The 23,037-nt window shown below is 50.9% G+C and overlaps 1 protein-coding gene across 5 annotated transcripts in view; it reads right to left on the reverse strand.

The window, feature by feature from the left end:
• FRAS1 (Fraser extracellular matrix complex subunit 1) overlaps positions 1-23,037 on the reverse strand; it is a 119,402-nt gene that overhangs the window by 48,808 nt on the left and 47,557 nt on the right. For all 5 annotated transcript variants that reach the window (XM_065062527.1, XM_065062525.1, XM_065062523.1 and 2 more), the window contains 15 exons: positions 22,778-22,937; positions 22,032-22,165; positions 21,022-21,105; positions 20,337-20,438; positions 20,061-20,252; positions 17,168-17,257; positions 16,376-16,529; positions 14,000-14,143; positions 13,257-13,391; positions 8,701-8,844; positions 6,910-7,050; positions 6,396-6,536; positions 5,407-5,580; positions 4,613-4,753; positions 3,840-3,983 (listed from right to left, as the gene is read on the reverse strand). In XM_065062527.1, coding sequence (XP_064918599.1) covers positions 3,840-3,983; positions 4,613-4,753; positions 5,407-5,580; positions 6,396-6,536; positions 6,910-7,050; positions 8,701-8,844; positions 13,257-13,391; positions 14,000-14,143; positions 16,376-16,529; positions 17,168-17,257; positions 20,061-20,252; positions 20,337-20,438; positions 21,022-21,105; positions 22,032-22,165; positions 22,778-22,937 — 2,080 coding nt within the window. The remainder of the gene's footprint in view (positions 1-3,839; positions 3,984-4,612; positions 4,754-5,406; positions 5,581-6,395; positions 6,537-6,909; positions 7,051-8,700; positions 8,845-13,256; positions 13,392-13,999; positions 14,144-16,375; positions 16,530-17,167; positions 17,258-20,060; positions 20,253-20,336; positions 20,439-21,021; positions 21,106-22,031; positions 22,166-22,777; positions 22,938-23,037) is intronic.

A 23,037-nucleotide genomic window follows, 5' to 3' on the forward strand; every position in this document is an offset into this window, starting at 1 on the left:
TCCCAGCGACTGTCTGAGGATGAATCAGCCCCATCAGTCTCTCGTTCCTTTGCAAGCCTGGAGATCCAAGAGCACACACCACCAACTAAAAACCAGCGCTGACACTCACGGTGAGTGCGATGGAGATTGGGGACCCAGTGAGAGAGTAAAGGAGGAGCTGACGTGCTTTGTTTTGGAAAGATCATTGAAATTTGGCACAGCAGGCTCCCTTTGAAGCGAGGACTGGCAGCAGCAGTGTTCTCTGTGTGCTTCCCTATTTTTCCCTGTGTTTTCCTGCACAGTGGGGTTTGTCTCCTGCCTCCGGCTGTTCCCCGAGGATCCTCACCCAGCTCATCCCGTGGGTTTGTGCTTCGGTGGCTCCGCGTCCCCGGTCTGCTGCAGGTCAGCGTGACACAGTTACCTGTTCCCACACTGGATTCACCACCTTGCTTACACTTCCAACACCCCTCTGATCGCCTTTTTGAGACTATGGACCTGTCTCCCACCATCCAAACACAACTTCTCCCTGTTACCCTTTCAGCCAGCTCCAATTTCCTCCTTGTCAAGTCACCTCTATGCAAAATAAACCCTGCAGACAACCTTGCCTATCACTGATCTCCTGTAAATCAACTTTCATTGTAAAGTATAATCTAATTACTTACACAGATTTGCGTTTCCAAAGCTACTTTACTTCCACACTCCATAGCTTTGTCTTGGCACGCAAAGACAACAAAGAAAAGTGTCCTTCCTATACGGAAAGTACCTATTATATGCTGTTCTCTTGCCTGTAAAGACAGAGGAGACTGTTTGGGGGGACAAAATAATCTCTGAAGTGTCTGTGAATGCTTATAAAGGAAACCAGAGGCATTTCTAGCTCTCAGTTCCACCATTTGCTAAGCAATCAGCCACTTGTATTGTTTAAACACACCTCCCCTCCTAAGGGCTCTTTAGAATACACCTCCCTGATCCAAGTTTCTTATTCTAAAGTAAGGTATGAGTTTACAACGGAAGTGCAGCCCAAGTACCAGGAATCCATATTGATAAGGGGAAGGGCATTATATATGTCGGGGTGGTCTGTAAAGCCTGCAGCACCAACCAGTGGGGAACAGGGGAGGGAAACTGCGGCCGCGATGTTGAGGGGATACAAGCAGGGGCTTTTTGCCCTGTTACGTGTGCCGACCTTTAGGTAGAACACCTGGTCTTGCAAAATCGTTATTAAAATGTGCTTTGCTGAGAGATCCTGCCTGGGCCTATTGTATTTGCAAAATAATTGTTTCCTACGCTGTTTTCCAGGCCGGTGGCTGCAATGTTTCCTGAAGCTGAAGCTGCCTTGGGTAAGAGAGAAATCAAAGAACGTTTTCAAACTGAAAACACACAAAGCAGAGCAGCGCTGAGAGCCAAGGGGGACTGCTAAACCCCCACATGCAGTCCTGTGCACAGCCCTTCCCTGCGGAACAAGATTAATCAGTCGGGCACTCTCCGAGAAGACGGGCACAAATTCAGTGTGCCAAACCAGAGCTTAGGAGCTCATCGATCTTTTGAAACTTGAGGCCATTTTCTCTTTCTTCTGCCTACATCTGAAATGCTTATTTGACAAACTGCTGAAAACAAGCTCCTTTCTTCTATGAACAAGGCAAATGATGCAATCCTCCTTCAGGGAACATGTACGATAACAACGTCCATTCACAGGCAATGGTTTTGAGTGCTGGTTGGTTTCTCCACCCCGTACGAAGGTCCGCGGTGCGACAGGTGATGATGCACAGCAGCCCCCCTAAGGCACAGGGCAGCTCTGCCTGGGGCCGCGAATTCGAGAGAAATGGGAAGATAATGGTAAAAAATATTGCTCTGGGATGCAAAGGAAGAAGCTTTGTTGGATTCCAATGCAAATCATATATTATGCAAGTGTCAGGGGTTTTAATGCTCTCTTTTATGGGACAGCTGCTCTTTAGCGGGTAATTAATAACTTGCAAGGGCAAATTTAGCAATTCAGTGAGTGCTGAATGAGGAGAAGGAATGAAATTGAACAACCTGGACGTGGAGCTCTTCAGCAGGAGCCACAACACACAACCTTCGACATCGGACACAAATGTGGCACCAAGAGCAGCACATTTCGGACTGCAAACCCAAAGCACCACTTCTTTCAAAAGGGTAACAAGTAACTCTGTTCCTTTACAAGGATTTTCAGAACTTCAGTTGGACAAAGAACCATCAGTGCATCTACGTGCCAGACCAGGTGAACAGCAAGGCTGCTCAAGTGACAATACCTGTACGGGCCATATCTTCACACTGAAATGCTGAATTATTCCACACTGTAATTACTGGACTGTTTGAAACCCCTACGTTCCCCAAGCTGCCTGTTGCACACCGAAGGAGCTGTACAGTACTTCTAGGATATTTTCTTACTGCCCAGGTATTTTGTTTCCCTGCTGTTTAAAAGCCAGATGAAGACACACTTCATAAAACTGTGGAGAAACAAGTCTTTCATTAAAAGAACCACAACGCAAATATGTAAATAAAAATAAGTCTCTGAGAGCAGGAATCAATCAAATTAAACTCAGAACAACAGCCTCTCCATGGATATACTCAGTAAGCCTAATGCATTCTTCCTTTTTCTTAGGATTCTTTACTCATTTGGATTGCTCGGCCTAGCATAAGCCTCACACACAGTATCTTTTTTTGATAAAGAAAAGAAATGGCTTGATAAAGCTCGGAAATTGTTGGAGCAGTTCCCAGGATATGTTTATACAAGTCTGCGTGATGGATTAAAAGCCATTTTTCTTTTTAAACAGGTAAATGCAATCAGTGCCTTCTGATTATATGCTTAAGTGCAGGCACTGAGCACCCCCAAAGTGTAACCTCTGCGTATAAATCTGTGTGAAGCCCCCACAAATGCCCAGAGCAGTGCCAGCTGTGCCGCTTTGTCCTTAGAGCCCCGCAAAACTGCTCCTCGGGCCCCCGGGTGCTTCCCCAAGCCCCGTTCTGAAGCGTCACGCAGGACTTTCGCGGCGCTGCTCCCCACGCAGTGACAGGCGCGCGCTGCAAAGCCCAGAGCGCGGCAAGACGCGACCTCGGGGAGGAGCTGCAGCCCGTCCTGGTTGGTAGAGCGCGTTCACTGTGAGATCGGGCACCGTACCAGTGCTCTGATGCCGCCCAGACACACGGGGCCACACTTGGCAGCTCAAGCCCTCCCAGCAAACCGTGCAGCAGCAAGTCTGGCAAAACGGAGCCTTGTCTCCCTCTCTCTACTGCCTGACCTACTGCGGGAAACTGCAGCGGGTCTGTGGAATCCTTGACAGAAAGTATGGGAGTAGAGATCAGTCCTGAAGATATTAAGGTTTATCCCTGAGAAAGATGGGAGTAAAGGAGTATCCGGAGATATGGAGTTGTACCCATGAGAGAGAAGAGATGTACCCATGAGAGAGAAGAGATGTACCCGTGAGAGAGAAGAGATGTACCCGTGAGAGAGAAGGGGATAGCAGAGCAACATTGATGATAGCAAAAATAGCCAATGAGATGTTACTGCTGTAACTTGTAACCAATAGTGAAGAGACACATGAATTGGTAAAACTGTATAAAAATGCACTTGTGGCAATAAATGGCATCTACTACTTTCATCCTGGAAGAACTTGGCCCATGTCGTTTGTCCGTCTCAACCGCAACACCCTACACAATTTGTAAAACTATGTACAGCGGGAGCGGCAAGTGGCTCTGCTATAAACTACACGCACTGGAGACTCTCCAAATGGTATTGTCGTCTGTGTGACACTTTACCCGTAGCGGGCATTTCGATTTCTCCACACTGCATGCTCAAGTACCCGGTTAACACCTCAGAAAGAGCCGCGCCACCCGCCGTCACTCACCCACGCAATACCCCACCAGGTTGAGATACTGCTCCTCCGGGCAGCTGGTCCTGCACGTCCCGCCGGCCAGGGACGCGTGGGGGTGGCAGGTGACGCACTCCCAGTGCGAGGGGCCGCGGCAGGTCCTGCAGGACGGGTGGCACGCTGGGGACAACACCAACACTCGTTATGCTCGTTACACCTCACCTGACCCCTGCCCTCCCCAGAAAGCCAGCCCCTATAGCATCGGAACCGTGCGCTCCTACAAAACGCGGGGTCATAAAATGATCTAATCGCACCAGTGACTGCAGATTTGTGCTTTGGAAGGCTCTTACATCCTTCATTTTGAATTCACCAGATGAGAAATTAGCTGAAAAATTTAAAATGTGATTTGTTCTGCGCATTAATCATGGATTTTTTGGGACTCATCATCTTCCCAGGGTTTCTCCTTCTTCGGTGCCGCAGGACGGGCGGCCGGCCGGGGCTCTGCCGACGGTGTCGGCCTCGGCGAAGGGTGCGAGGGCTCACCCGCCTCTGTGCCACAGCAAAATGGCCATGAACACCGTCCGAGCCCAGTGAAATTAACACGAAATATGTTCAGGGAAGCACCCCAGAGGAGCAAAACTGATTATAATTTATGATCCAACCTGTGCACCTCTCTCTCACTAGGAGGAGATTCCATTTCCTGAAACTGGACTACCGCATTCCCCCCTGAAAATACTTAAATAGCCTCGTATGAACCCGACAGCAACCCTAATTAGGCAAAGAAAGGCGCCGCTGCGCCGGGCACTCACCGGAGCAGCGCTGTCCTCGGGCGAACAGCCCCGCGGGGCACGCGGGGACGCAGCGCCCGGCCAGCAGGACGCGGGGCGCGGGACAGGCCGTGCAGTCCTGGGACGAGCCCCCCGTGCAGCCCGCGCAGGACGAGTGGCACTCTGCAGGACAGAAACCACAGGGCACACAGGCACATCAGCCACCAGCTTCTCTCTCTCACACCACTTCAGCCTCTTCTGCAGTCTCTAGCCTCGATGGAAATACTTATTTGGTATTTCAGCTGTGGTACGTGTGCTGCAGGGCACGGATCAGAGCTAAAAACTGCGGTGGGATGTCCTGCCCTGCTCCAGGGGCTAACACGGACATGGCTCCCTCTGTTCTGAAAAGGATTGATCCCACTTCAAAACCAGTCAGTAGTAAAAACGAGACAGTGAACTTCAATGAGAAGAAAGCTAAGCTAAGCTGAGCTTCAATGAGAAGAAAGCTAAGCTAAGCTGAGCTTCAATGAGAAGAAAGCTAAGCTAAGCTGAGCTTCAATGAGAAGAAAGCTAAGCTAAGCTGCACAGACTTGGATGCAGTCATTTAAAATAACCAAGTATCTGAATCCTTCAGTCATAACTTATATGTAGAGGATGTTTTCCTTCAAAAGTACTAGTATATGCCGTTCTGAAAGCTACTGAATTTAAACATGCAGGGACTGTCACAGGGCGGTACAGGAGCTCAAACACCCAAGAATGATCACACGAGATGCCCCTGAATACCCACGAGCCAGCGCAGCTCGGTGCCTGAACGACCATTCCCAGCCCGTACTCACGTCTGCAGACTCCCGCGCTGTCCGGGTAGAACGCGGCTTGGCAGCGAGAGACGCAAGAGCCGTGTTCGGCTCCTTGGGTGGGCTGGCGAGGCTGCAGGACGTGCTCCGGCACCCGGCAGCGCCGGCAGCGGGAGGCGCCGGGGCCCAGGCAGGCGCGGCAGGACGGGTGACAACCTGTGCGGAGGTGGGGACGGCGGTCAGAGCCACGGGACAGCCTGCAAACCCCGGCACCGCGTCGTGAGCGCCAGAGAGAACGGGGAGGGACCGCTGGTCTGCGTCCTCGTGGTCATCCCTGTCTCTGGTTCGGAGCTGCTGCAGACAGCCCGACACGCGAGGAGCGAGCAAAGAGCGCACGCTGAGAGATCTGAGCCATAAACAGGCTGCTGTACTTTCTATAACGGAACAGGGACTTCAGAAAAATACTTCGATGTCTTCCCTTCCCACAGAACAGCTCTGTGCCTGAAAAATGCTGATCAACAAACTATGCTGGGGAAAACCTGCAGCACTGTGCCACGGGCAGCCTTCATTTCTGCAAGTGCAAGGGTGAGCACAATCTCACAAGGAGACAGCAAGAAATGACGGTCTGAAGGGCTCATACGAAGCATAAACTCATCCTCTGAACTTTCAGGTTTTCCACTGCTGCAGGAATGTCAGTCTTAGCAAATCTGTTAGGTGCATGGAGCATTCCATCCACCTCGTGTCAAGAAAATCCTGGCAGCAATGTTCTGTTTATTTCAACAGCATAGATTAAAAAAAGCCCCCGAGATCACTAAGTTCAATGGGAACCAGAAAGTATTAGAGAAAATTGGCTTTTTCTCCAAGTGGGAAACAAAGGGCAGGGAACCACGGGAACCACTCATGCCTGGAGCAGCTGGGCAGAGAACAAGGATCAGCATCACAGCTGGGTACTCCGAGCACATCCCGACAAAAGCCAATATGGATATGCCGGTTTCCAGCAGCTGGGGAACTACTCTGAGCACATATCTTACCCTTGCAGACGTCGTGATCCTGGTAGAATCCCTCTCCGCAGTCCTGCAGGCACTGGCCCTGGCGCAAGGCCAGGGGACGGGGACAGGACGTGCAGTGGGTGGCCAGGGGTCCCTCGCACGTGGAGCACGAATCATGACAAGCTGATAACGAAACAGAGAACACGGGACTGAAGTACCTCTGTTTTCCCTCCTTGCGAGCGGCGCTGCTGACTGCAGCTGCTCCCAGCCAACTCTGACAACTCCCAGCTGGCACCATATTCAGCAGAAGTGCACATGCATTAATAACTAGTAATAACTCCCACTCACAAGAGTGTTCAGAATATTTATCTCAGCGTGTCTTAATGTGTTTTGCAAAGCGAAGAGGTTATTTAAAATAATCCACCATGAGTGAACCAAAGAAAACCTGTCCCTGTTCTTGCGCTCTTAACAGTCCCCCCCACAGGTAAAGGAAAATAAGACAAGGCTGGAGGGGCCTCGAGAGCCTTACAGAAGGCGACGCAAAGACGCCCCTTACCTCTGCACCTCCAGCTGCCGCTGGGGAAGTGTCCGCGCGGGCACTCGGGAACGCAGCGCCCGCGGTGAAGGATGCGGCCCGGCGCGCAGCTCAGGCACCGCGGCTGCTCCGCAGAGCACGTCTCGCAGGACTGGTCGCAAGCTGCCCAAGAGGACGGCTCGTTAACAGAACGCACTCAGAAAGCGAAGAACGCAGCCACCAGAGAAGCCAAGGCACGCCAGCCATGCCTCCTCCTTTCTCGGTCAGAAAGGCATCTTTAAACGCTCCTCCGCAGCACAAGGCACCTCCCGCACTTGCCTGAGTAAGCAGTGACGTTCTCGGGGGCAGACGTGTGCGTACAGCCATGTAAGTGCTGACCTGTACCCATCTAGGACTCTAAACAGGTACAAATCCCAGGGACAGGGCTACCCCAGCGCTCCCTCCGCTCCTGATCACCCTCGCCAGCTAATGTTGTATTTTTCCTGTCACCAACAGTCTGTGAACAGGGAGCACCATTCTGAAGAATTTCACGTACCAAAACCATCTCATAAATCTTTACAAATCTTTGTATCAGTTCACAGATTGCTCAGGAAATAAAAGATGACGTATAAATTTGCCATTTCTGACCCCCTCCCTCTTCTCCTCAAGTCCCAGTTTTAAGTGTGAAAATGCGTCTAAAATTGAACACAATAATGTTGACAATCGGCTCCGGTGGTGCCTGTTCTCGGTCTGACAGTCTGAGCTGCTGTCTCAGGGCAGGACCAGCCTCTGCTTTCCCCACGTCGGCAGCGCTACTGCTGCTGCGTATTCAGAAGGGCCAAGCATCTTATTTAACCAGCTTCTGTTCCTCCCCATTAATCAGACACCCTCCCTTTGAACCAGCTCACGGCATCCTGGCTGGGTATCAAAATGAGTGTTTTTGGTAGGAGATGACAGGCCTGAGCTGCTGGAGGTTGTGAGAACAGCTATGGAGTTTTGAGGAATCACCGGCAATAAAAATCAAAATTACAGCTAAGCTGTATCTAAGTAAAATTCCCTTTTGAGCTTAAATGATTTTCAGCTACAGATGTAAGAGTTCGAGCCCACACACTTCAAAAACCAGGTACAACGTACTGATACAGACACCAACCAAACCGAAGGGAAACCTGGTCAAAGTGAAATCCGCCCAGAAATGGGCAGAACAGTGAGGATTTGATAAACCTGCAGCGGGTTCTAAGGCCTCTCCAGCTCGCTCTGGCTCACACAGACGAGCCCTCGGATGTCTGGTGAGGAAGCTGGACGGTCCTTCCACTGTGCGGGAGGTGGCTGTCCCCACAAACCCAGCGCCGTGCCAACTTCACATTCTTTCTTTATTTGAGATTCTTTTCCCCTTCACATTCTCTCTGACTTAGGTCTTTCATTCTCTCCAGACTTCTCTTCCCCTTCTTCCCAGCTCCCAAGTCCCATCTGTTGTGCAGGTATTAGTTACCGCGATGCTGAGTTATAATCAAATTTACAGAAACCTGCTGGCAAGGGCCATTTTTCTTTCCGCAGACAAATGGATTTGTCAAGCCCTGAGAAACAACTCAGGCTTTCAAGCCGTTCAGTGCAAGGAAAAAACCCTAAATCTTTCAGCAACTGATTAGCTTAAATGAATTAATAATCTTACAAACAAACAGCAGCTTTCCTCATCCGATATTTATGCACAAGGTGCATCTGGCTTCTCAGACATGAATAAAATCACAGCTGCCGCATGGCTAAAGGAAATATTGATTCCCTTTCTATAGAGCATTTCTCAAACTCCTTGCAATGGAGAAGGAAAGGGGTATTTACCGGTGCAGACGCCGTCCCTGGGATAGAAGCCGGGTGGGCAGCTGGCCACGCAGCGCCCGGCGTGCAGCACGAGCGCCGTGTCTCTGCAGGACGAGCAGTCGTCCTCGGCAGCGCCGCGGCACGAGGAGCAGGACTCGTGACAAGCTGCGGGAGGGAAAGGTGGAGAGTTAACAACCAAGCGACCAGCTCTTGAAAATGGAGAGCGTGCAGCAATCCACTTTCTTGCAGTTCCTTGAGTTCACGGGCACTCCCTGCTTCGGGAAAGGAAAATGAAAGCCACACTGTTGTTTTTATGTTAGTTCTCTTGGAGAAAAGGAGGCGCAGGGGTCACCTTAGTGATCTCTGCAGCTTCCTGAGGAGGGGAGGTGGAGCAGGAGGTGCTGAGCTCTTCTCCCGGGTATCCAGCAATAGGACACGTTGAAATGGTTCGAAGCTGCATCATGGAGGCTCAGACAGGGTGTCAGGAGACATCTCTTTGTGGGGAGGGTGGCCAACCCTGCAACAGGCTTCCTAAGAGCTGCTCGACGCCCCGAGCCTGCCAGCGTTCCACAGACGGTGCTCTTAATAACTCACTTGAGCAGTGAATAATTCACTGGGCAGCCCTGAGGTGGCTGGGCAGTTGGATTAGGAGACTGTTGTACATCCAACTGAAACCCTCTGTCCTATTCTGGTATTTGTGACCCAGGCTGTCTCAGAGGCACAACTCACACCTTCATTTTGTACGTGCGGTACGACAAGAGATCCCATCACGTGCGGATTGTAATCCAGACCTGCAGCGAGCGCTGACATGACCGGTGTCCCGACCAGGCACCCTGCGACAGCCACCGCCAGCCTGCTGCTGGAAACCAGGCTTCCCAAACCGAGAACGTCCAGCTCAGGGAAATCCAGCCCGCTGCGGTTTACGGAACCCGTGCAGCAGGCGCGCGTTGAATCCTGCGCTACCGGTGCTTGCAGGAACCGCGCAAACTACAGTTCTTTCAGCTATCAGATTTTTTTTCTTGATTACACTCAATTATGTTCCAAAGATGTCCTTAAATCTCCTATTTCACAATAAGGCAGGTACGTGCTTGTGCTCCCACAACACGGCAGGTGGGAGAAAAAACAACTTGACAGCATTTGCCCTGTATCGCAAACATGTCTGAAGTTGTAACCACCCAAGAAAAGCACACCTAGGAGTAGCCTCAGCGTAACACAGAAACTGGGGGGTAGCAGCAGCTCATCCACATAACTAAAAGCGAATTTACACAGGGAATGGTGACTAAAGCAAACACCTTCCTGCCAAGATAAACCCCCTAAGTGAGACACAAGTCACACTCTCCCCAATAACAGGTTAAAGTGCTCACAACCTACATAGCCATAAGAATTTTACCAGCCATCGCCACTACTCCCATCTCGCAACTGTTTCATATGTTATGCTGCTTCTGTCTACTCGAGGCCACAGCTGCTCCTGCCTTTGTCAATGAATGAGCTGGAGCACCTATATTTGTGCCTATATATGAGTCATGCTGCGCAGGAAAAGGTAAACACCCCACCTGAGAGGGTCTCGCCGCTCCCCAGGGCAGGGAAGTGTTACCATCCCACCCCACAGGCAGGGAACCGAAACACAGAGACGTGACGTGACACGCGTGGGGTTAGAAAAGGGAGCGCTCGGGGGCCAAGACACGGGACACGGGAGTTCCTGCCCAGCACTCGGTCCTCTGGGTGTTCCTTCTGCTTGTGTCTTGTCCACGCTTCCACCTTTTGTTCATTTCCCCTTTTCTCGTCTTCTTCTAGTGCAACAACAGGACAGGGCACAGAGCAACAACGGGACATGGCACAGAACAACAACAGGACAGGGCACAGAGCAACAACGGGACACAGCATAGAACAACAGGACAGGGCACAGAGCAACAACGGGACATGGCACAGAACAACAACAGGACAGGGCACAGAGCAACAACGGGACACAGCATAGAACAACAGGACAGGGCACAGAGCAACAACGGGACATGGCACAGAACAACAACAGGACAGGGCACAGAGCAACAACGGGACACAGCATAGAACAACAGGACAGGGCACAGAGCAACAACGGGACATGGCACAGAACAACAACAGGACGGCACAGAGCAACAATGGGACACGGCATAGAACAACAACAGGACAGGGAACAGAGCAACAATGGGACATGGCATAGAACAACAACAGGGCAGGGAACAGAGCAACAATGGGACATGGCACAGAACAACAACAGGGCAGGGCACAGAGCAACAACGGGACATGGCACAGAACAACAGGACAGGGCACAGAACAACAACGGGTTGTGAGGAAAAGCCCAAAGGCTTTGCTAGAGGGTGAGCCGGGCCCGTAGTGTCACGTTACACGTTTTCAGCATCTGCGTTTCGGGAGGTGAAAGCAGAAACCCTCAAGTTCTGCCTGGGCTGTGGAATAACGTTGAAAACATCAATAATGGAGCCAGAAAAGCGCGGTGAGAGCGCTGAACGCTGCAGGCCCTCCGAGCCGCTCCGTTCCACCAAGCTGACAACCTTCATTTCTGCTCCCACTCCCAACCCACCGCTGTATTACTGAACCTCTTCTTCTCGACTTCCCTTTCTCTTAGCAGCTTTAATTATTTACAGAAGCAGAAGGGAGGGGGTAAGAAACAACCCTGGTGTAAGATTAAAACAGGGAAGATGTTAAACAACTGTATTCCAAAATTCAAAATCGAATCAATTAGACCAGATGTTACAAAACACAAACAAAAGGAAGGACTAACTCCTTGTGTTTTGTTACAACGCAGACAACGGCGTCTCAGCAACAGGACGGACTAAGAAACCTGTTCTTTTAGGTCTGTTTCATCTCCAGAGCGAATTCCTCAAGAGGGAGTTTACTGGAGCTGCAGCAATTAACACAGTCTAGTTCACCCTTTTTGTGACTTTGGAACATGCTCCTTGCAGATGTTAAAACCATTATGGGAAAAACATTTCTGAACGGTCTAAAGCCCATCTGGGCAATCAGATTACAGATTCATAAAACTAAGAGGAAACAAAGAAAGAGTGAACAGCAATGAATTATTGACCCTATCTGAAATTTCAGACTTTCTCCAGTGCTTTGACTTTATGCAGAAAATGCAGCCAAGCAGAACTAAAGCAAATTGGTTTAATTCCCTCGAGGAAACAGGAACAAATTTTCCCAGCAGCTTCCAGCGACAAGCAGGCGTGACTGCAAACTTGGACGGGACGCACAACCGCCACCTCCAACCAGCAATGAAACGAACCGTCAGCCTCTCCCCGCTGCTGAAACGCGGTGCCAGCTACACCACCAGCAGGTGCAAGGGAAATGCTAAAATCCAACCAAATGAAGCAGAAGATTATTTGATACTTAAGCCTATAAATTCTTTTGGATGGGGTCTCTCTTTTCTCTTTAACCGTGCACAATGGAGCCTTATTCTACAGCCACTGCGGGAGCTTTTTCAGGCTTTCAAAACCCGAACAAACGGGGCGCTGGGCTGGGAAGCGGAAGCGCTTTCCCCCCTGAAACCTGCCGAAAGCCCCAGGCCGGGGTTTAGTTTGAAGCGGGAGGGCTGGTTGCAAGGAGAGCAAAGCGATGGCTCCCAAGCCAAGCGTGTGCTCCACCCCTCTGCCCAATTAAAGCTGCAGAAATCATGAGAAGCCTTCTGAAAAGGTCACCATCTAGAGGAGAAAAGAGTTCACTTCAGAGAAAACAATTAACCTGTCACCATGAAAAAGCAGCTGCCTTAAGGTTCGGGAAAATGACCAATATTTGAGAGGAGCAGGGAAGCACTATCACAGCTCCATCAAACAGAAAACTGCAACTTTCCCATCTTAGGCTCCGTCTTTCCAATCACTAAGATACAGGATGTAGACACATCTCAGTGCTTTATGGAATTACTGATTTTGTAGATATTCTTCCTGAAAACAGTTGTTCCCACCAACTCTCTGGAAGGGCACGCCATATGAAACGAATAAATAGCAAAGCAAACTAAAAACTGTTCCAAAAAGTATTTTCCGTGAGCTTGGCCGAGTCCTATCAATCCCCCAGCCCTCCAAGCGCTTTTCTAGTCACCTCCAAGACCCCTCTGCCGAAAGCTCCAGCATCACAGCTGCAGTTCCTCTGTATTGAACCCAAAGCGAAGCGCCGTGACCACATCGCCAGGCACAGCTCAGGGGCTTCAATCCTTACCAACATTACATCCTTACTAAAACCAGTGTGTACACCCTGCCTTGGCTCCTCAACTCCACCAAACCCACGGTCCCGCTTCCAAAATAGGATTTGGAACGGAAAGAGGAGGGTGGTGAAAAACCAGAGTGTTCCAGAGCAGAGAGTTTTAAACCAGCAGAACTGACCCACTGAGGAATTTTGATGAATATTTCCCCAACCGGTGATCAATTTTACACCGCGTGACTCAGTTACTCTGATCACTTTATTCTGGGTGAACACTAACACCTGCGTCAACAGCAGATCCCTCAACAGCGAGTGTACCCAGCAGCTCGGGCGCAGCTTCTCTGTGCCGGTTTGCCCGGCAGGGCGCTGCAGCCCGGTTTTGCGGGCGTTACCTGTGCAGAGGAGCCGGTCCTGGAAGTGCCGCTCGGCGCAGGAGGCCACGCACCGCCCGCCCTGCAGCAGCAGCGGCGCCCGGCACGACCTGCACTCAAACCCGTCGGCACAGGCGGAGCACGATTCGCTGCAGGCTGCACAGAGAGCAAGAGACAAGGAGACATGCGTTAATCCCAAGCGTCTCGATGCAGCGAGGCGCCCCTGCTCTGATAAAAGGAGATTATTTTGCCTTATTTTCGCAAAAGGGTTCAGGAATTTACGTTTTTCAGGGGCCTGAAACCTCCTGAAGCCTTCAGCCCATGGTTACTACTCGGTGCTTGTACACTTCTCCCAACAAAGCCTGGCAATCATTTGTAACAGAACCATAGAAGCATTTTGGTTGGAAGAGACACTCAAGATCATCGAGCCCAAGCATAACTCACTGTCCCATGTCCTGAGAACCTCGTGTCCGTCTGTCCAGCCCTCCAGGGCTGGTGACTCCAGCACTGCCCTGGGCAGCCTGTTCCAATGCCCCACAGCCCTTTGGGGAAGAAATTGTTCCCAGATCCAACCTCAACCTCCCCTGGTGCAACTTGAGCTGATAAGGTCTCCCCTCAGCTCCTGTTCTCCAGCTGAACCCCCAGGTCCCTCAGCTGCTCCATCACATTGTGCTCCAGCCCCCGTGGGATCCTACAAACAAAAGGACAACAAGCCCCAGAGATAATAAGTCACCAGACAGGTTGTAACCCCTCGCAGAAGGTACCTAAGCAAACGTCCCCATCCTGGTAGAAGCCGGGTTCGCACGTCTCCACGCAGCGCCCGTCCTGCAGCCGCTTCCTCGCGTCGCGACAGGCGTCACAGCGACCCCAGGACTGGGAGCAGGTCAGGCAGTCCGGGTGGCACTCACCTGGCACACAAACACACAAAGGCAGGAACGCATCAGCCGTGCTTTAATCAGGGAGGCACGAAACAACGCGTGCTCCAAAATCCAAGGGAAATTCATTAGTAGCTTCTGCTGGTAGTTCAAGGTGTGTTACTTTGGGGGTGTTTTTATTCCAAAATGGGGTGAAAGGGGCAAAACAGTGCATTGCTGAGGAGCAAGGAAAAGGATGTGAAAGACAAAAAGTGTCCTTCATTTACACTAAATAACCTGCACGTTTCCAGGGACCCGTACCTGAGGGAAGAACAGGGAGCGACAGAAGACAGAGTTGAAGGTGACAATGAACACAAACTGATAAACAGGAGGAATGAATGGGAGGCTCTGTCTCTACCCATTTCTTCCCAATGACGTTCCAAAGGTACACGCAGCCCCACTCTTCCAGTCTGACAATGAAGTGACTACTCAGAGGGGCACTGAAGAAATTCCCTCTGCTCCAACCCGAATGTTCTCGGTGAGAGGGCCTTATTTGCTGCTTTTCACAGAAACACAGCTCTGCTCGGGGCTGGCTGCTCTGCGCGGGCTAGGAACGGTGGGCTTCTCTGTGTCTGCTTCCCCAGCGCACCCCTGGGGAGCAGCAATCCATCTGCCCTGCCTTTATCGCAGGACACGCGTTAGGGACTGAAGCTCTGGCTCACAGCTGCATTTTGCGCTTGTTTCTCATCCGTTCCACTGCGAACCAGGAAAAGAGCAGAAATACGGCAGGCTTTGGGAAAGGAAATCCCCATTTACCTCCTAGGACACAAAAAGGCAAGTTTGGCTCTGTATGTTCAATACCGTGACTTCAAAAGCGGTATTTTCCAAAACGCTACCATGGTTTGCCAGGGCAACCAGTACCCAGCAGCATCTCTTGATAAGCGGAATAGGTGGGTGCTGAGAACACTTGAGAATCCGTTCCCTCCTGAGGAACCTGTGCAGATACTTCTCCCCTTCGAAAACCTACGACAAATTTATCTGGGCTGCCCTTTTCCTCACTGTTCTACTCGCAGTGCTTTGCATTTTTATTAGTGTGCAGTAAATAACAAGCTTTAAAACATTAACATGGCGAAAGTGCTAAGGCACTCCTGCAAATGTCAGGATAATTAAATGTGAGGCTATTTTCCTTTTACTGAGATAAAACATTAACTGGAGTGCTCTGATAAAACTGCAGTTATATGGATGCAACAAGAAGAGCCACCAACACGAAAAATTAGCAAACCACAGGTAAAGGCCACCAGCTATGAAGCGTAAATTGAAAGGAATGCCAACATCCTGCAGAGAAATGAATTTATATGCCAAATTAACAACACACAAGCTAAGGCTGCCCTAACCTTTCCAAACAATGACTAACTGGCAGCCGTTCAGCTCCAGGTGAGCTTGTGGCACAACAGTGTAAGCAGGTTCTTTCTTCTTTCCACTCCCAAGGAATAACCAGGAGTCCCTGAACTCCAAAACCCTTGTTGAGACTCAGAAAGGAGTCTCCTGCCTTGTAGAACGTGTGTGGAAAAGAAACAAAGAGAAAATGCCAACTGAAAAATGCCCAGAGTGCTGGAGCAGCTCTGCTGGGAGGACAGGCTGAGAGAAGCTCCGGGGACACCTCATTGCAGCCTTTCTGTGCTTAGAAGGGGACGATAAGAAAGATGCAGGGCCTGATGCGATAGGACAAGGGGTGATGGTTTTAAACTAAAGGACGGAGATTCAGGCTGGACATGAGGAAGGAATTGTTGCCCTGAGGGTGCTGAGAGCCTGGCCCAGGTACCCAGAGAGGGGGTGGATGAACCATCCCTGAGACATCCCAGGCCAGGCTGGACGGGGCTCTGAGCACCCTGAGCTGGTGCAGATGTCCCTGTCATGGCAGGGGGGGCACTGGGGAGCTGGGAACGTCCCTCCAACCCAAACCACTCTGTGATTTTCAAAACACCAACTCCAAGAAGAAACTGTTTTGCCAAAGGAAAGCTGTGATTTAAATGAAGCTGGTGCAAGCTTTTGGATGGAGCCCTGAACCTCTCTAGAAACCCTGATTAAATTATACAGAAAGCAGTTAATTAGCAGCTACAAAACAAAGACAAGTTAAGATTCAAGGCAGATGCCAGAGCGGCACTGGGGAAGCGATGGCCACAGGGACACCAGAGGCTCCCACCCGAGACAGGTGCGGGTCAGAAGCCGTGGCCGTGGGTCAGAAGCCATGGCTGCGGGTCAGAAGCCGTGGCCGCGGGTCTGTACCTGGCTGGCAGCGCGGGCAGCAGTCGCGGTCGGTCCCCGCGGGCGCGGGCAGGTGTCCCCGCGGGCAGGGCGGGCAGGCGCGCTGGAAGCAGGTCACCTCCGCCTCCCGGCACTCGCACTCTCTGCACGGCCCTTCGTCCCACTTCTCTCCGTTCTGCACGAGACGACACCCAAAGCAAACATCAACAGCAGGCCCCGGCACAAATTCAGTGCTTTTGCCACACGCGGAAATCCCCGGGTTAACTGGACGGCTACGTCGGAGCCAGGAGTAAAGTAAGCCTGCCCCCACGGACTGCGTGCTCCTGGGCTGTTAACCCCCCTTGCCTTGCCAGAGTTGGGCAGCCTACAAAGCACCTGCTCAAGTTGTGCTGGTTCCACGGGAGGAAGTGAAAAAGCAGGAGAAATGCCCGTGAAGCTTTTGTGCCAGCTCCTTTCTTAAAAGGGACCAAGCACGAACTGGAATAAACCTGACACTTTAATAGATTTTACGCCCCTTGGGGCAGGGACAGAGATCTGAGGAAGGAAAGGGAAGTATTAGCATGAAGAAAAAATAAGAACAGCATTAAACTTCTCGTTTGTCACATCTGTTGGCAAAGAGCGGCCACCGGCTCCAGTCCTCATCTGCCAGAGCAGTGAAAAGTCCATTACTGGTATATTTAAAGTATGTTACTTAACATTTCTTCTCTATTCTGTTTAACTTCAGAAGGAAAGCTCCTCGAATACATTCATAAACTACTGGACTCCTGTTGCAGTAACTCACTGTTCCGTGCTCCAGAGTACCCGGATACTCACGGCTTTGGTATGTTCTTTGTAAACGCAGTGACTATTACTGGAAATACATTCAGGACAGCACTTCCCATCCAAGTGAACTAATTCTTCTCCCTGTGAAGAGAAAGGCTGCAGCAGTTTAAACGGAATCAACACCGCCAAGCCCACCGTGGAATGCAGAGGCAGAACAGCTCTTGCCCTGGAATGCAATCTCCAATATCTAATTTCACCTTATCTTCTCTCTATCCCCCCTTCATCTCTGAAGCTACAGACTGGAAAACGTGCTCCGTGAATACTGCAGCTGCCGAGCAAAGCTCAGACAAGGCAGGAACTCAGGGTGAGGCCATCGCTCCATCCCCAAGTCCCGCAGAGCGAGAATCCCCAATCCAACCCACTGCAAGTACCGCGAACAGCAATGCCATCTGTACTGCGAATCACCGGGATTTTACCAGAGCGCTGTCAAGATCTCAACGCTTAGGAGCTCACCTTCATCCTCAATGTTCTACTTTTTCTCCCCAGGAGAATTTCAAAGCACATGCTGTATTTATCCCAGATGGAAAAAGCCTGTTGTTTGTTACAAGTGTACTGCCCCATAGAATGCACCTAAATAACTGTGGTTTGAAGATAAGAATCAGGAGAAGGAGCAAAGTGCCCTAATTGGCCACAACTTTTTGTGCCCAAGTGGAAGCTGAATATTTGGACAAGAGGGAGACCCTGTTCTAGGGAGGCCGGACACAGCTCAAAAGAAACAGCTTCCATTTCCTGGCCTAAGTAGCATTTCTGGACCAGATTCTCACGCGCTGTAAACACAGGTGAGGTGGCACATACTCTCCATCAAACAGACAGATACACACAAATAACAAGTGACTCAGGAATTACTGAACTAGCTTTGGTGCCGATGTGCGCCGAGCGCTCGTTTGACGTCTGGCTGCGCGGCGCTCGCACAGCGCCCTGCTTTACCCGTCCGGAGTTTCTGCTGGAATATTGTTCGGGTTGCGTTTGGCAGTTGCCGGACAGGTTTGTTTGAAATGGTTTGAACGCTAAACCGCCGCCCTGTCCTCACGTAACGCTGCTGCCTCGGATTTGCAGTTCCTATCTGTGGCCTCATTACACTTTAAACAGGACGATGTGACCAGAAAATTAATGGTGCCTTAATGAAGAGACGAATCCAAATGCTCCAAGGTTTGCACCAGCTCTGATTTATTGATGCAGGTGCCTAAGAGCCAGACCTGCATCTCAAAAAGGAGAAAGAGAAAATACTTTATTGCTTTTTGACTGAATATTTGATTGCAATGAATGCGCACCTTGTCCTACTGAGGTCACCCATGGCTGAACATGGCTCGAGGAAGCTGCTTTATCTTAAGGGAAGCCATGCAGAATAATACATCTTTTACCAATTGGGACCATAACTCTTGTCTATAAAAAGGACCCTGCCTTCCTCCTTCCCTTCAGCCAGCAATCACTCTTCATTCAACTCAAAACTGCAGGGGTTCATGCTCTGACAAACAGTATCACTTCTGTAGTTGTTGGGGCTTTTAGCGGGGCGGTTACCTATGAGAGCCTGAATTTGACAAACTGCTGCACGCTTTTCAACCCTGCAAGTTAACATCTGCAGCCACTGTTGTGTCAAATAGCCCCGGCTTTCCTGAGTAATGGATTCTCCGTCAGTATCCAAGGCGTGAGCATGAATACTGAACAATTCTCCCCGCTGAGCCACGACAGCGCGCCATCACCAGCAGTGTGAACGATCCCGTTTGCAGCCACGGCACACAGGACGCGGGCTGGGACAGACGCCAGCGCACAAGCTTTTATGAGAACCACGGCTTGGCACCCAGCAAAACCTCCCCGTGCGGTGTAAGGTCAGACCGTCACGGCAGCACCACACAGCGACGAGAGCTTGGGTCCCACTCTCAATGCATTTTTGCTACTTAAAAGGCACGATCTCAGATGAGCAAGCACACGCTGCTGCATGCTCTCTGCACGACCATCGTTCGGGACCCCATGAGCGGGTTCTTACTTTTTTTGAACGCTCACTAAAACAACCTAATCCAGCGAATCCATTACGTGCGGATTTTAGCTGGGCTTTGGACACCACACATGGGGCTGCTCCCCAAGATTTCACACACAGGCCATCACCAGAAATCAGCGCCACCGAGAGAAAACCCAGTGGCCACACGTCCTTCCCTTCTCCCTGACGCTGTGAGCAGCTGCAGTAACGCCGACATTAGCCCACCCACTAGACCAGAGGCAGCGACAAACAACAGTCTTATCCCAACTCAAAACGTATTTGTGTGTGTGTGTCTGTGTGTGAAGCTTTCAACCCCATCTAACACATTTTGCACATCCACTACAGAGCAAATACAACCTGGGGAGGATTTAGTTTTCAGTAAACAGTGCTGCTAATAAAATACCTCTATACCAGTTCTATGCCAAGAATGGCAAGGAAAAAAATGAAGGAAAGTGGAACGCTGACTTCCACACCCAACTGCCTTACTGATGCCCACTGTACCGTACGGAATGAAGATAAAAGGAACATTTACTGAGCTTTTAACTATCTCCGCCCTGTCCATGTCTCCCCAAGTTTGGCTCCAGGTAAAGCCGCGGCCACTGAAAGCTGTGTGGCTGAGCCCCCCCTGCAGCGGGCAGACAGCAGCGCGGGGGAATCCAAGGTAAGCTGGTTGCTGATTCCCACTGGCTTGCTCCACAATGCAAGTGAACTGAGCAGGCAACCCCGCCTGGGAAATCTGAAGTTTACTCCCCTTTCCTGCCAAGTGTTTTGACGGGAATCGCACAAACCAAGCCCCAAGCGAAGGACAGGTTCTCTGAGTGTCTCCAGATGTTGGTCAAGAAAAATGAGGGGAAAAAAAAAATCAGAAGGTTTGATAGATACATCTTGAAAGAAGAAAACCCGTCTCACCTCGGCGCACTCCACCTTGGCACACTCTGCTGGCTGGCAGGTGACTTGCCCTTGATGGCACATGCAGAAGTCACAGCGAGTGCTGTTCCACATCTGGCCGTGGTAGCTGGCGGTGCCGTTGTACAGGCAGCTCTCGGCGGCAGACACGCACTCCTGGCAGCACCTCCCGGGGCGCCGCGCTTTGCTCTGCCCCTGCGCAGACACCAGCGGCCGCTGAGCGGGACCGCATGAACCCTCTGGCGCGGGCAGAGTGGCACAGGAATGATTTTCAACTACCTTATCGCACGTGACAGCAGCGCAGGTCTCTCTCACGCATCTGACCTCCCCTCTGTGACACGCACATGTGGTGCAGGCGTCTCTTTTCCACTGCTCGCCATGCTGTCCAAAAAGAACGTACATACAATTGTTAAACACCCTTTGTAAATAACCAAATGATTTCCAGAATACATCTACTGAATATGATGGCTCCTTCTGCATGTCTGTACCCAGTAATAAACTCTTCCTAAGAAACACTTATGTCTATGTGATCAATGGGAAGAAAAGGTACGAAGATGACTCTCTGGTGTGTGTTTCTCATTAATGACAGGTCAGTGACATGGGTGAGGCCTTACTTACTGCTATGAGCAAAAAATATGCATTAAGAGAAAATCACATATACATACATTCATTAAATAACACAATAAATTAATTTCAGACTAAATACTTGGACCTTCACCAGAGCTTTATGCTTTCCTCCCTCAAAAAAGCGTGAAGAGAAAGCACCTAATCTGCTTCCCCCTGCAAAGCTCCTTTCTGCTGGCCAGCAATTCTTATCTGGCCCCGATTTCTTTCGGCTCCTCTGGCGTTCCAGGAGGAAAAGGAGGAATGGCTGTGCTGAGCACCCGGTGCTGGCACCAGCGGGGTGTCGGGGAGGGCGAAAAGGGACGTGCCAGAACTTCTGGTGCGGCCTGTGCAAGGTTACCTGGTACACAGTTCCTGCCACCGAGCAGGGCTTTGGGACACATTCCGGGCAGCACTTCCCCGGAGACACAACCGTCACTTCATCCTAAATACGAAGCAGGAGAGAGAACAGTTAAGCTGAGCATCACAGTCTGGAGTTCCAGGTGTTCGGTATCTGTGCGATAACCCACAGCCACTCGGGGCTCGATTCCGGCTCCGGTATCTGGGGGCAGTTTTCACAACATGAGACCGGTGGGGAAGGCAAGACATATTCCCTTTGTCTCATTTTCTGGGCTTCTTTGGGTGGGAATTGAGGTCTAAATACATAGGTAGGTATATAGATGCAGGTAAAGACATACATAGACACAAGATAAAGTACAAACACATACATTTGGGTATACAGAGGAAAAAAGTATACGTAAAGCTATGTAGAGAAGCACATTAGGAGAGAAGAGATTATTTTCTCAGTGCTGGTGGAGCTGGTGAACCTGAGCTGGTGCAGATGTCCCTGCTCATGGCAGGGGGGCACTGGGGAGCTGGGAACGCCCCTCCCACCCAAACCCTTCTACAGTTCTCTGTGAGTCTCATTTCAGCTGCATTTGACTACTTTCAACTGTATTTCTAGAGTTCTTGTTAAAAATGAAAAGTAAACCTGACGACCACACACGTCAGCTGCAAACCAGACACTGAGGTTTGTGAGGAGAAAGCCCCATTCTTGTGGTTTCACTCCTTCCACCAAAGAAATAAAAATATTTCCTGGTCAACCCTACAGTTTCTTTAGATGGTATTTGTAGTTAATTAGCCAGCAAAGGCATAGAATCACAGATGATGGTGGGGAAGAACACACCGGGGAAGAGACAGACAGCGTGTGTGTACAGACAGACTTATCCGTCACTCTTTCCACACATCAGAACTCGCTTCTCCAAACCACCTGGCGGCCACACAGCAGGTTTGCCTGCTGGTTTGTACATGTGCACGAGAAACGGATCTCGCCGAGGGAAAGCAGCCGGTGCCAAGGCCGCGGGCGCTGACCTGGCTGCAGAGCAGGGGCTGGCAGGACGCCGTGAAGCACCGAGCGGCTCCGGCCATGCAGACGCATTTGGCGCAGCGACCCAGGCGCCAGTCCTCGCTGTCCCGGAACAGCTGCCCGTCAAAGGAGCAGGGCTCTAGGAGACATTGGAAAACATCCGTTAATTTTGGTTTTCCCCAGCACCCCTTAAGGCCTTGCTGTCACCCATAATTAAAACACACATTTTGTGCATCTCAGAATTCAAACTCTGGACTGTTGAAGCAGGTGACAACACCACCAGTTTTCAAGGGCTTTGGACTTGTGAAATGAAGAGCTCTGGATGCACTTCTCCCACTGGCCTTCTATGAGAAGAATGATCCAACAGCCCAGGCATTTTTGGAGCTTGCAGTCCAAGTCTGCAAGCACCAGCGGTGCCCTCACTACACAGCAAATATCCGCGTTGCTTTTCTCCAGATTATAATCTCCAAAATAAGCAAGCACTGGGCACCACTGCACACAGCTTAAAGCTTATCGCTTCCTATTGACGTCTGGGTGCAGCTGTTGAAAATGCAAATATGGTAGCAAGACAGAGAACTAAGATACACGCTTGACCCCAGTGTCTTCCCAACAGAAGAAAATCTTTCCAGATTTGGGACTGAAAGGCGATTCCCAGTGACCCACCACCCGGGTGGCCGCAGCCCAACAGGGCTTAAGCGCAAGTTCACTGCCCAAGCGCAGCAGCAGCGCCCCAGCGGCCGGCGATACTCACGGCCGCGGCGCAGGCAGCGCGGGCAGCAGGACCCCGGGGCGGTGTACGGCAGCTCTCCGGTGGCGCAGGCGACGTCGGGGCATGGCGTGGGGCTGCACCGCACCGTCCCATGGGCACAGGAGCACAGCACACAGCCCGCGCCGCTCCACTGCGAGCCGTGCTGCAGGGGGACACAACCACACAAAACACGCGTGAACACGGCTGACAAGGACACCCCGAAATACTTTAATTTCCCCTACAGCTAGTGTCTAACTTTGTTC

The sequence above is a fragment of the Columba livia genome, chromosome 4, assembly GCF_036013475.1.
Source record: "Columba livia isolate bColLiv1 breed racing homer chromosome 4, bColLiv1.pat.W.v2, whole genome shotgun sequence".
Classification (NCBI taxonomy): Eukaryota; Metazoa; Chordata; class Aves; order Columbiformes; family Columbidae; genus Columba; species Columba livia.